This window comes from Protopterus annectens, chromosome 2.part0 (assembly GCF_019279795.1).
Source record: "Protopterus annectens isolate FY-2018-M chromosome 2.part0, PAN1.0, whole genome shotgun sequence".
NCBI lineage: Eukaryota > Metazoa > Chordata > Ceratodontiformes > Protopteridae > Protopterus > Protopterus annectens.
In genome coordinates, this window is record NC_056728.1 from 1594380095 (window position 1) to 1594394364 (window position 14270).

Genomic DNA, 14270 nt, shown 5'->3' on the forward strand with positions numbered 1-14270 from the left:
CACTATTAGCCACAACAAGATGTAGCGCATTGCTTAAATATCACTCCAGGGCATGCCTGCTACCTTCACTTCATGTCCAACGTCTTCCCTGCCCTCCTTTCTTGTGCCTTTCATGCTAATCGCCTACAGGTGGTAGAGCAATGCTTTGCCTTTTTGGTGAATTTTTTAAAGTTTTTAAATGTGCAAACATCCAGTGATTCCTGTCTGAAAGCCCATCTGTGAAACTTCTTTTGAATGGTTGCTGCTTCAAGTGTTGTATCCAGCATTGATTCACAACTGCTAAGCAATTAATTTGAACTGGTTTGCACTCATTTACTACAGTATGTATTTGGCCATCCCTGAAAGGAATGACCTTGTTATAATGCAACTGTTATCTTATTGTGGAATAAGCTAAATGACAATATCATTAGAATCTGAATTGTTGGGGTTGGGGTGGGGTGCAGGATGAAAAATTCCTGTGGCGGGAGAGGCAGGGGAAAGTCTGCCTAATCTGTCGTAGGCATTTTACCAATGCATTAAAAAGTTCACTTCTAACCATTGCAGCTTGAAATAGTTAATGAAAAATGAAATAAATAAGATAGTAGAAAACAACATTATACTTTTACATGTTAGTTGTTCTGTCAAGGTTTGTAGATGTGAAGGAAATTGTTTTCATCTTTTTTATGTCACATAACATAAAAAAGCTTTTATTAACTCATGTTATGCAAATTTCCTCAAAACAATTTAGGCTCTTCTGTATTTTTAAGCTACTACAAAACAACTGCTTTGCTAGAACATGTTCTTAAATGCTTTAATATAAGCCATGAAATTGTACATGTTTTGCTTTGCAATGAAATGCTGAGTACAAACTATTTGTACCTTGTAACAATCAAAATTATTGTTTTTTTCTCAAAAAATAAGAAAGCTGGCCTTAGTTGTAGTGTGAGGCTGCACCCCCACATTCCCTCAATTTATATAACCATACTCAAGGTTACACAAGACAGTACTGCGTGAGGAATGAATTAGTGGGTACTGAGAAACATTTTAGTAAAGACTGTGATTAAAGCATTGACTGAGCCAGAGTCCATATGAAGAATAACTCCAAAGACTTATTCCCTTGTACTGTCTGTGACAGGAGAATATGTGTAAGGGTATCATAGTTCACAAACTGGAATATGCACGAAGAAGGGAGCAGAGTGGTGAGAGTAAAGAGACAGCATAATGGAGATTTTTTTTTTACTTAGTGGTGTGTTGGCTATATGACATAATGTTTTTAAAAATGTAATTGATTGAAAAAGTGGCAGAATAAATAATACGTGAGCGGCCCAAGGAAATACTGATCAGGTTAGAAGATATGCTGTTGCATGCATAGAATTAATGGTTAAACATGCACAGAATTTGAATACTTGAACTCATTGGACGTAATCTGCTGCAGAAATCTATTTTTTGTGTTTTTCTTCTTCTGTCTTTTCAAAAATCTCATCCTAATGTGTATGTGCACCTTTTTGCTGTCTGTGGTCACATATAGATATTTCTGATTTTTTTTAAACTATTTTGAAAAGCTGTTTACTCAAAGCTCACGGAATCTTGACAACATTTCCTCCATTTTGAAAAGCTGTCTATTGTCAGCTCATGGAATGTGACACCATAAATACTAATGTCAGATGTATTTGTTTTACTCTTCCACCCAAGTAGATGTCATGTGATCACTCCAAGCTGGACTCATGGCATCCATCTTTAGTATAGCTAACAGACTTAAAAATGCCTGCACCTCTGTACAGGGGGCTATGAGTAATGAACCTGTACAAATCAGATAACTAAACAAGATGCTGTGTTTTCAGCAAGGGGTGTGGTACTTATTTTGAAAATGATATTCTTCAGCTGCTTCAGAGGTGGCTTCTGTCAATCAGGCTTTAGGTAACCATCTGATTCTTACCCAAATGCAAGATGTCGGGGGCTGTGCTTTTATCTCTATATCTTGTATGCCTCGAAAAAACCTTTCTCAACATATGTCATGCAAGTTTTCTCAGTAGTGTTTAGGGTCCTTGGTATTGTTTAGCTACTGCAGAATAACCATTTTGCTAGACCATGTGCATGCTTGAAAAGCTTTAACATAAGATTTAATCTGCCATTTTACACTGTTCAGATTAGTTTATGCTTCCACTATGAGTTAAGTGGATGAATTTCAATTTGCCAAGGTTCAGATTCCTCCAACTGCACCCCACCCAAAAAAAAAAATAGCTGAAAAAAAAAACACTTTTTAAAGTGTTTTTTTTTTTTTTTTGCAGGGGGAAATTACCCCCCAAAAGGGCATTAGTGCCAGCACAGTGATTTCTTATAGAGGAGCTCTAATCTAGTGCAGTTTGAACTTTGGGAATAGTTCAGTCTTCTTTCAACTGTAGGCTACCTTTATTTTACTATGTGTAAAATTCATTTTTTGCCATACTATATTGCTATGTTGTACTTTTTTCACATAAATCCAGTATATTGTCTTTTTGCAAGTACAGGTTTCTGCTTTTTGCTTTCTTCATGTAACTACTGGATCAATCAAAAAATAAGATGTCAGATGGAAGTGTCCAGGCATAAACAGCTAATTTACGTATTCAGCTTACAAATGATACCTCAATGTTTAATGTGGTTGTACCTTGGCATGATCCAGTCATGTAAAGAATGTATGATTTTAATAGTGAGATGGATGCTAAATTGTGACTTATATTTCATATGCACGACTCATATTATTATTATATTATCAAATGACTCTGCTACCTATCAGAAAGAAGTGTTATTACTGATATAATTATACTGTAGAGAAAGGTGTGATGAATTACAACAGAAAGCAAGACAACAAATAATTCATATGATAGAATGAATACTGTTTTTCAGAATGACAGTGGATTTCTTTTTGATGAATGCAGGTAAAACATGTGAATCTACTGTCAATTACTGTGAATGCAATCCCTGCTTCAATGGCGGCTCCTGTCAAAATGGAATTGACAGCTATTTCTGCTACTGCCCATTTGGTAAGGATACATTTCTTTGTGTTTTAACAGTTTCTTTTCAGAATATAAAACATGCTGAAACATTTAGGGGATGTGTGACAGTCGATTTATATTGTGTGTTTATCTACTGTAAAGTGGTATGAATAATGCAAAAATGGTTAAACTTTCTAAACATGAAACTAATAACTTGTTATTTAGGCAATAATTTCATTTGTGGTCATGTAATGTGTTTCTGTTCCGAATGAGTTAACTAGTCAGATTAGCTGAGCCAGACCTAAAGCTGCAAACCATTGAGTAACACTCAGACAGGATGGAACATTAACATTTTCTAATTCTCTGAAAAGACATAACTTCTGATATAAATCACTATATTATTAACTATGTACTTTTGCTAGTTTCCAGGGAAACTTTTCCAATTTATTTCAAGTTGAGAATATATTTCGTTATTGGGAAAAATTTTGCAGCATATCAAGGGAAAATTGTATATACGTATATATATATATATATATATATATATATATATATATATATATATATATATATGGGTTCACTTCATAATCTCGATATTCTGAAATACCGAATTTCAGAATACCGAGATTAGAATACCGAATGCCCGGAATCGCGAAACACCAGAAGCGCGAAATTCAAAATACCGAAGTTCGGAGCGTCTGGTGTTGCGGTGTATGAATGGATGTAAGTGAAGGTAAATTTATATGAGTGTGTAGATTATGTGCTGTAGTGTATGTTAGTGTGTGTTTTGGTTGTGATGTGTGTGTGCATGGGGCTGTGAAATGTGTGGGTGTGAATTGTCTTTGTGTGTGTGATTGTGCGGTCTCAGAGTTAGAATATTTAAGTAGGTTAATTTTGTTTGTGTGTGGGAGGCAGTTGTGTGTATGTGAGTGTGTGTATGTAAGTGTCGGGTTCGGAGCTTCTGGTGTTGTGTGTATGAATGGATGTAAGTGAAGGTAAATTTGTATGAGTGTGTAGATTATGTGTTGTAGTGTATGTTAGTGTGTGTTTTGGTTGTGATGTGTGTGTGCATGGGGCTGTGAAATGTGTGGGTGTGAATTGCCTTTGTGTGTGTGATTGTGTGGTCTCGGAGTTAGAATATTTAAGTAGGCTAGTTTTGTTTGTGTGTGGGAGGCAGTTGTGTGTATGTGAGTGTGTGTATGTAAGTGACGGAATTTTGAATTTCGCGATTATGGGCAGTCGGTATTGTGGTGTTTCGGCTTTATGATCTCGATATTCTGAAATTCGGTATTTCAGAATTTTGGGATTATAAAGTGAATCCATATATATATATATATATATATATATATATATATATATATATATATATATATATATATATATATATATATATATATATATATATGGGTCTACTTCTAAATTTCGAAGTTTCAAAATTTTGAATTTCTTATGGTTGAGATCATAAGATTGAGGTTTTGAAACTTTGAACGGATTAAATAGAGATTGCCGTATTGTGCGACGTGGTGTATTTACCATTTTCCTCACTGTACTGTGATCTTGGAGTTGGTATATTTAACTAGCAGGGGGTGTGGGGGTGCAGGGGGGGGCTTGCCCCTTGCAAAAACATAAAAGAAAAGATTTGGTTTTGACCATAAGAAATTTGAAGTTTTGAAACTTTGAAATTTAGAAGTAGACCCATATATCTATCTAATCTCTCTCTCTCTACATATATATATATATATATATATATATATATATATATATATATATATATATATATATACATATATATATATATATATATATATCGGTTTACTATTGTTTGTTCGAACGGCAAAACATTTGCCATTCGAAACAATGAAAAGTAAACCCAAACAGAAACATTCTGACTGGCTACAATGTTGACATTGTTACCGAAACCTTCACGTGATAACTGTATAGGAGTTGATGTAACTCAGACTCCTATATGACATGTCACGTTTTTGCAGGGGGGCAAGCCCCCCTGAACCCCCCCACACCGCCGCTACTAATATATTTTAACTCTAAGATTGCACTGCAGTGGGGATATGGATGAATTTCCATTCCCCACTGTACCGCGATCTCTGTGCATATAGTGGAATACACTTATGCGAATGCACTACTGGATTCGCATAAGTGTGTTCGACTGTCCCATCCATTTATGTTTTGTGCATGACATTCTGAATTTCAGCAGCAGTGCTGCTGACAGACTGTCAGTCACACAAACCATAGTAAACCATATATATATATATATATATATATATATATATATATATATATATATATGTACATACACATACACACACACACACACAAACACACACACACACACACATATATATATATATATATATATATATATATATATATATATATATATCAGTTTTGACACTGTTTTTAAATAGCTCATCACTTCTAATTAATAGGAAGGTATATGTACTTATATCTTCAAAAGAGGTTTACTTTATTGTGAAATTTGATTTGGCAAGCAATGTAATTACATTATTTTTGTTTATCAAATAAATTGCATTTTGACGTATGCATATATGATATATGTATGACATATTTTACTATTATTGCAAAGGGATGAAAAATAAAATGGGCACTTATGTATTTTAATGCTAATTTATTTATTTTGGGAATGTTCATATAATAGTGGTATGCATTAGAAATTGATAGAAGGGTTAAAAAAGTTCAAGACAGATGAATTTACATGTGCCTCTAGAAATGTGATGATCCCTAATTTACACTGAAACGTAAAAATTAAAAAAGTCTCTTATTAAAAAACTCTATGGCATTTATTTTAGTAGACAGTAGGACTGCATGGGGCTACATAAATGATCTGAAAATCGTTCCATTTTGTACAGTCATTCTAGATAAATATGTCTGATTTTACCGCCCTGGATGGAACATGTTGATTTTATGCATGTGGACTACCAGTAATTGTTGTTACTTTGCAATACATCCCTACTAGGCTGTTTTTTTACAGTATGCTGATTCTTTTTTTGTTTTTCTTTTTCCTGTCTAAATGTGTAAAAACATAATCCAAAGAGTACATATTCAGTTTTTACTAAGTAAGACACTTATTGTGGTTATGTCGCTTAACTGTCGTTCACAAAATCATTACTGCAAAAAAGTCACAGTGGTAACACAAACTGACAAAAGCCATAAAAGAAATGTTTTATTTAAATAAGCACAAGACTTACTCATCCATTGATTTTCTGAAGCTGAAGCACATAACAAATCTGCATATCTTTCAGGTAGAAGGTTAATTGTGTTTCCTTGTGCTGCATAGGACTCACTATTTTAGTTTGGCTAGCTAGAATGTACCTAGTAAACACCTTACCTAGTTTTTTGAGTTTTAGACTGCCATTCTGCATAAAGAATAATGTTTGTTCCGATCCCCTTCAGTAAAACACACCACACAAAATTGGCATTTGATGAACTTTATTAAACTTCCATTACCATAACTATATTGAATCATTTTAGTTTATTAATCACAACATGAACATCCTTGTAACCATTTCATCAGGGTAGCTTATCTCTACTCACCCTGACAAGATAAGCAGCATCTTCATCACTGCTCACTTATTCTTACTTATCAAACCAACATCCTACAACTCTCTTTCATCCCCAAAACTCCTTGTATCAAACACTCGATGCCAGAGGGTGAGTAGAACAGGGACAACCAACAAGTAGATAAAGTACCAGAAAAAAATGCCTGTCCCTCTTCTCTGTCACCAGCTTGACCCAGGATGTTTCCACTCATGTACTGCAGGACTTTTCCTAAGGCATCTAGGAATAAAACAGATCTAAACCAAAGTCATTCTGGTGCATTCCATCCTCCCAGAACCAATCTGGGTCCCTGTCATTAAAGTCCCTGTGTTCTATCATCTGAATACCCAAAATGACTAGTATCCTCACCAGTCTACAATTAATAAATTGCTGAACCCACTCTAGAGCCATAAAACTACCAAAATTCCTCCAAAATAAATATGGTACTATTAACAGCTACATAGTGCACATACATGAATATAACCTCTTCACAGTAACCAAATCGTCTCTTATTCTATGTACTAACTGTCGCTTTGGAATTATTCCCAAATCATTACCTGCCAAATATACCACCAATACTCCCCATCTGCGACTGTAGAACTGCAGATTCATCCATAAGCTGACTTCACTTGAGGCCTCTGATACCATGCCATATGATTCTGCACCAAGAGTGATGCAAGCGCAGTTCATTGCCAGCCATCCTAACTGCAGCCTGCTTCTCCACCCAATGAATGTACAAATGACCAAGATTGATAATCTTCTTCCCTAAAAAAAATTAGTAATAATACGCCACCTTGGCTAATTATCTAATAAAAGGCAAAAGGCATTTGAAGACCAACAACTACATTCTTAATAACCTCAAATGATCTTATTCCTATCTTTCCCAAGAACTGTCTACATACTCCTCCCTAGATGATCCATTTTAGATCTACTTAACCAAATATGCACTGCCACAGAAAATACCATTAACATCCCCCAAAATAGTGACCCTAACAACTCTGACACCCTAAGTGTTCCATAATACATCCATAGGGATAATGCCAGTCACAAAACGTAATCCCATGAATCACCAACCACCAAAGCTAAATCCTGCAACAAAACTTTTAAAACCTGTCTTGTTAATAGCCATCACTTTTCTACAGTCACACCAGCCACTCTACCCCATCTCTTCAACATACAAGCAACTGTCCAGGACTTAGTGAAATCATGTGACTCAGTCACCCATGAAAATATATTAATTGCACCTAGATCCACCTTAACCAACTGAACTGCCTTACCTTACCCCCAAGCCCGAGCCAAATATTTCAATAACAGCTCTTCCAACCAAATTCCCTCCTCCTCAGGCAGCTACAAAACAAATTAATCAAAATCCTGTAATGTCCTACTATATGCCTTTCTGGTAAATGCTGCCTATGACTGCTGCACCAGCTGTCTGAATACATCAACCCAATCTGTCACACCTTGTCTAGGTAATACCCTGAGCTCATCTGCTACCTCCGAAGCAAACTGCCGAAACCTAGAAAACTGAAAATGAGAAAAGCTGTCAGCAGTCCCATTCCTAGCACCTGCTACATGCACACCTCTAAAAGAGAAATTAATCAGCAAGCTCTGCAAAACCAGCTTACATAACACTAACAATAACAATTCAAACTTCGCTGTCTTAACCTGTAAAACCCATGCCTCTGCAGTATTATCTGAATGAAAATGAACTCTCTTTCACCTCAACTTTTCCTGCCAAACTACAGCTGCTGCCTAAATTGACATTAATTCCAAAAGGGCTGCATCCATCCTCCTTCCATCCTACTGGCCAATGAGCCACAAAACATTTGCCACCAAAAAGGTCCCATTCCAATACCCCTTGCCATGTCTGTAAGCAACTGCAAATCCCCTTGTCCAACCCAATCCATCTGCCAAAAGGAAAGACCATTAAACTGCTCCAAAAAAGTAACCACCACAATGCTAAGTCAGCTGTGCCAACTTACCGATCCTTACCCAAAGATGCTTGCTTCACCCCCACTTTAACAAGAAAGCCACAGACCTACAGAACATACACCCCACTAACAAACCCCCCAAAAAACCCATAAAATTCAATGTCTTGTTGGACCGTCCAATTTCTGCATAGCCAAGCAACACCCAGTTCTTCAGACATTCCCAAAAACTCTTGCATCCCTTCCAACACTCCCCCAAACTCTTCACCTACTATTAAGAATTCATCTAAGTAATGTACTGCCCCTCTGAGTGTCCACCCACTGCTGCTAAATTCAATGGAGTGCCATGCTAAACTTCTCAAAAGTACGCAGGCTACAGATCACCCAATTGGCATGGCTTTGTCAAAATAAAACAGGTTTCCAACCACCATACCTTGTCAATGGCCACTCTTCTTCCCACACTGGCAATAATCAAAATGCAGATGCAGTGTCCGCCTTTAACAACCATGAGTCCTTAAACTCCTGAATCACCATCACCACATCATCCAAAGATGCATGACTCACCTTAGCATCCTCTACTGAAGTAAAGTCATTAAAAGAGTTCCCTTAAGGATAAGACAATTGGGGAATCCAATGAAGTTCACCGAATGCCTTCTTAGGAACCAAGCCTAATGGCGAGACCTTAAAACTGGCAAAAGGGGCCAGTAACCTACCTTCCCATCATTCTTTCTCTGCCATACCTTCCAAAATATCTTCCTTCCTCTGCACCGAATGCAAATTCTTGCAGACTACTCCATCCCCTCCGGCACTTGATTTAATAGAAAATCTCCAAGAAAACCCATTAATTAATTCCTTTGCAACTGCCAAATCAGGAAACTGCTTGAGCATATGCCACAATATCTGCAACTTAATGGGAGAATGTGTCCCCTGGTCTTGCCCTTGTCCACTGAAAAGAGACCCACCATGTGAAAATTCCCCCTCCCTCACAGACCTTGAAATCCCAGAAACAAAGAAGATAACACAGTCCAGTCAGCCAAAGGTGATACTGGATTAATCACATTGCCATCCCACTGGCTACACTGTACAGCCAGATTTATTCCCACATACATCATACCCCCACCCCTTCCCCACCTATCTTACCCACTGTAATAACAATCAATCATAGTGGCTAGCCATATGTTGAGGTACCTAATCTCCCAGTGCCACAACTGATCCACCTCTTTCTGCTTCCAAAACCTGTGATCAAACTATACCCAAGCATTTCCTGTACACAGCAATTGAGCCTCACTGATCATGAGAAAATAAGCCAAGAATGGTAATGCCTGAGTGACATGTAGTACACAAAACCTAAAACCCTGTTTCCTATGTTCTTGGCTACAGCCTGCCTCCTTTCCTCCTTCCCAGTGCTGCTAAATCCACCAGAAGATCTTTGCTATTCACAGTTTCCACTTCCAACTGGCACTGCACCTCTTCCACATCAGTTATCTGAAAAATGTCACCATACTCCCCTTTCCAAATCTTTTCTTTATCTGAGGACAGTATGTGAGTGATTAGAAAGACTACTCCACTCCTATGCCTCAGGGCCTGTGTAACCAACCAATCACCCAGCTGAATCCCAAAGTCTGACCCAACCTCATGTATTTGTGCCTCCATCCTGCCTATGGATGATGCCAAACTCCCCATAGACAACCCTACGCTACCCTCCCTGGTGCATGACCTGCTTGAGCCTAACTAAGCCCCTGCAGATCCTCCATGGCTCCTGCAGCTTTGCCAGACCTATGATGTGACCTGTCCCCACCGATCACCAAACAACTCACAACCTGCAACAAGTCCAGCATTCTTACATGAACTCTCAACAGTGTGTCCTTACCTGCAACCACATCATGCACCATTCCAGCCATTGGAGTATCCACTGTGACAACATCCCTCAACTGCCATGCCTGTTTTCCTTGTACTACCAACTTGCTCTTCCCAATTGCTTTTTCCTCTACCTACTTGACTCAACATGCTCTTTAGTTGCCGGAGTCTCACTGCTAGGCAACTCCCAGAATAGATCTTGCAAACTCTGCATATCCATTATCTATCAAATAGATAAGATAAAAAAAAAACAAAAAAACAAAAAAAAAAAAACAAAATAACTTTACACAAGCCACTTTCCTCCACCTGACTAAATAACTAACTCACTTCCCTATGAAAACTGTTCACTGATGTGAACATTCGATGAACAAATGTTCGATGTAATGGGGTTAATGATTAGGTATTCATGGAAGTAAAAATTTGATGAAGTAACATAGACCACTATTGTTGATCTGAGGCTTAACTGTGCTCTGAAGTACCTACAGGTCATCTCGGACGTAAGCCTGCAGTAGCAAGATCATGCCTAAATCTGATGTATTTCCTTGCTACCTTATATAAATTCCTCTTAAGTCCCACCCCACACCTGACTCACTTTCTTTAGATTTCCCCTTATTAAATTAACTCTTCCTCACCCACACACTACCTAAACTCCTTCTCCTTCATCCTACCCATTAAAAGATTCCAACCTTCCTCCACCCCCATTCCCCTTACAAAGCTAACCCCTAAACCTCATTTGCTTAGAACAAGTAGGTAATAGATCTTCCTGTAAAATATTTGTCTTCTTTGGCTGGAAGTGGAAATGAAAAGGCATATGCAAGCATCTTTTCAATAGTTGTCTCCTTTATAAACAAGTATCTCTTTGCTCATGTGATACAGGGCATATTAGCAATAACGTTAAGCATGCCTTTGATTCATATACCGGATCAAAGTAAAAGGATGTACAGACCACTGAGGTGCAGGTCAGACTTAGTGATGGTGGAAAGCAGGCTGTCATGGTGTTCTATGCAGACAGGAAGGGCTCTGTGCACATATATCTCAACCTCAGGTGGTAACACAAAACCCTAATAATGAAGTGATACCATTGGAGAAAGCACAACACTATAGGAATTCTACGGTTATCTGATCAGCTACGCTTTCTAAGTAAATATAAACCCCCACAGCAAAAGAATATATAATCTACAACCCTAGGCAGACAAAAGAGGCAAAGGACTTTCTCACACAAATTCTTCACAAGTGCAAGAGGCATTATAAATCCAGAGATAAAACAGTACGTATACATATAATATATGTAATCAAGAGTCTAATTCTAAATAATTGTTATAATACTCTAAACACTAGAAAATTATTGCATACTTTTAACTGAAATTATTAGTACAGAAGTAAGCTATATGGTTAAATAAAAATAAATAAAGCAGTTTTAACTAATTTAGATGATTAATATCATTAAAAGCTTAGTTACTGAGTAGTATAGAAGGAAATACAAATAGTATAAAAATAGTTAAATATGATTAAATATATAAATGGTATGAAACAATAGTTAAATAATATAAAGCATAAAACAAACTGTTATAAGAGACTTTGTATGTTAGCCCTATGAAGGTCATCTGAAATAAGCAAGTAGGTTATCATACTGAGGTCTAGTAAATCTTTATAATTCTGGACAGATAATAAAAATAGCTTTATTTGTGATTAACTCTTGCTTGCCTCCACTATTGTAAATGCATCTGACAATCGATTCTCATTGTAATTCATATTTACTGAACTTTATTATCATCTATTTTTTTTGTACACTGAGCTTTTCTCCCCGGGCCTCCGCTGAAAAAGTGCTCTGTCCCAGTCGGACTACTCTGGTCAAGAAATGTCAAATAAATAAATAAGTAATATAGTGAAAATCATCATCAAGTATAACAAGTCTTATCATCAGAACTAAGAGACTTGCAAAATAGAAATTGCAAAGCATTAACAATCCTGCTTCATTTACAGCTAAAACTGTGAATGCTGGTATAGTAAAACTGTACTGTTAAAATAATTTCTCTTAATGTATCTCCTGTATTAACTGAAGATGCTAAGTACATGCCATCTTTAAGAGTAATCCTTTATAGATCCTCAACAGAACAATAGAAGAAACATGCCATTTGGTTGGTAGTGGAGCTGTAGGGTAGATTAGGTATAACCAAACAAACCATTGGCAATTGAGATCCATAGTGTTTAAAAAATAGAAGGAGTCAAAGAGATATAAGGAGCCAAACAGCTCCAAATATTACATCATCCACTGCTGTACATTGTCTTCAAACCAAACAAAATATCCTTGCACTGCATACCAGTGCTGGCTGGTCTGTAAATACATGTACAGTCCCAGAAATTAGATACAGCCCTCTGGTGCCACTGCTAACACACGCTGAAAATGGAGAGTAAGGCTAAACCCAACAACGCACCACATAAAATACCCATATGAAAATGCAAAGCACTGTAGAATGCTGATGAAAAATTACCAGTGGAATCGCGGCTCCCAGTGCAAATTATGAACAGCTTTAATGATAGTACTGCTGTCAGTCTAACTAAGCAATTCAAGCAGGCAGGGCAGTAAGTGTCATATACAGCGGATATAAAAAGTGTTCACACCCCTGTTAAAATGCCAGGTTTTTGTGATATAAAAAATGAGACCGCAATAAATAATTTCAAAACTTTTCCCACCTTTAATGTGACCTATTACCTGTACAATTCAATTGAAAAGCAAACAAATCTGTTAGGGGAAAAAATATAAAAAATAAAAAAACGTGCAATGAGCTGGTTGCATAAGTGTGCACACCCTTAAACTAATACTTTGTTGAAACACCTTTTGATTTAATTACATCATTCAGTCTTCTTGGGTAGGAGTCTATCAGCATGGCACTTGTTGACCTGGCAATATTTGCCCACTCTTCCTTGCAAAAGCGCTCCAAATCTGTCAGATTGCGAGGGCATGTCTTGTGCCCAGCCCTCTTCAAGTCACCCCACAGATTTTCTATAGGATTTAGGTCTGGGCTCTGGTGGGGCCATTCCATAACTTTAATTTTCTTTTGGTAAAGCCATTCTTTTGTTGACTTGGATGTATGCTTGGTTTCATTGTCATGTTGAAAGGTTAAAGTCCTTTTCATCTTCAGCTTTCTAGCAGACATCAGAAGGTTTTGGGCCAAAAGTGACTGGTATTTGCAACTGTTCATAATTCTCTCCACCTTGACTGAAGCACCAGTTCCAGCTGAAGAAAAGCAACCCCAAAGTATGATACTGCTACCACCATACTTCACCGTGGGGATGGTGTTCTTTTGGTGATGTGAAGTGTTTTTGTGTCAATCATACCTTTTGGAATTGTGGCCAAAAAGTTCAACCTTGGTCTCATCAGATCATAACACATTTTCCCACATGCTTTTGGGAGACTAGATATATTGTTTTGCAAATTTTAGTGAGGCCTGGATGCTTTTCTGTGAAAGAAAAGGCTCCCGTCTTGCAACCATTCCCTATAGCCCAGACATATGCAGAATACGGGAGATTATCACATGTAGTACACAACCAGCACTTGCCAGAAATTCCTGCAGCTCCTTTAGTGTTACTGTAGGTCTCTTAGCAACCTCCCTGACCAGTTTTCGTTTTGTCTTTTCATCAATTTTGGAGGGACGTCTAGTTCTTTGCAACGTCACTGTTGTCCCATATTTTCTCCACTTTTTGATGACTGTCTTCACTATCTTCCATGGTATATCCAATGCTGTGGAGTTTTTTTGTACCCTTCTCCTGACTGATACCTTTCAACAATGAGATACCTTTTATGCTTTGTAAGCTCTCAGTGAACCATGGCTTTTCCTTAGGCAGGCAACTGAGTAAATGTCAGGAAAATCCTACTAGGACAACTGAACTTTATTTGGGGTTAATCAGACTCTCTTTAATTGATGGCAGGTGTGTACCCAAGAAGACTGAATGCAGTAATTAA

At 37.4% G+C, this 14270-nt stretch overlaps 1 protein-coding gene across 1 annotated transcript in view; it reads left to right on the forward strand.

The window, feature by feature from the left end:
* The window catches only part of FAT4 (FAT atypical cadherin 4), an 893394-nt gene that overhangs the window by 761076 nt on the left and 118048 nt on the right, over positions 1-14270 (forward strand). Inside the window, exon 10 of the mRNA XM_044061699.1 lies at positions 2895-2999. Within this exon, the coding sequence (XP_043917634.1) occupies positions 2895-2999 (105 nt within the window). The remainder of the gene's footprint in view (positions 1-2894; positions 3000-14270) is intronic.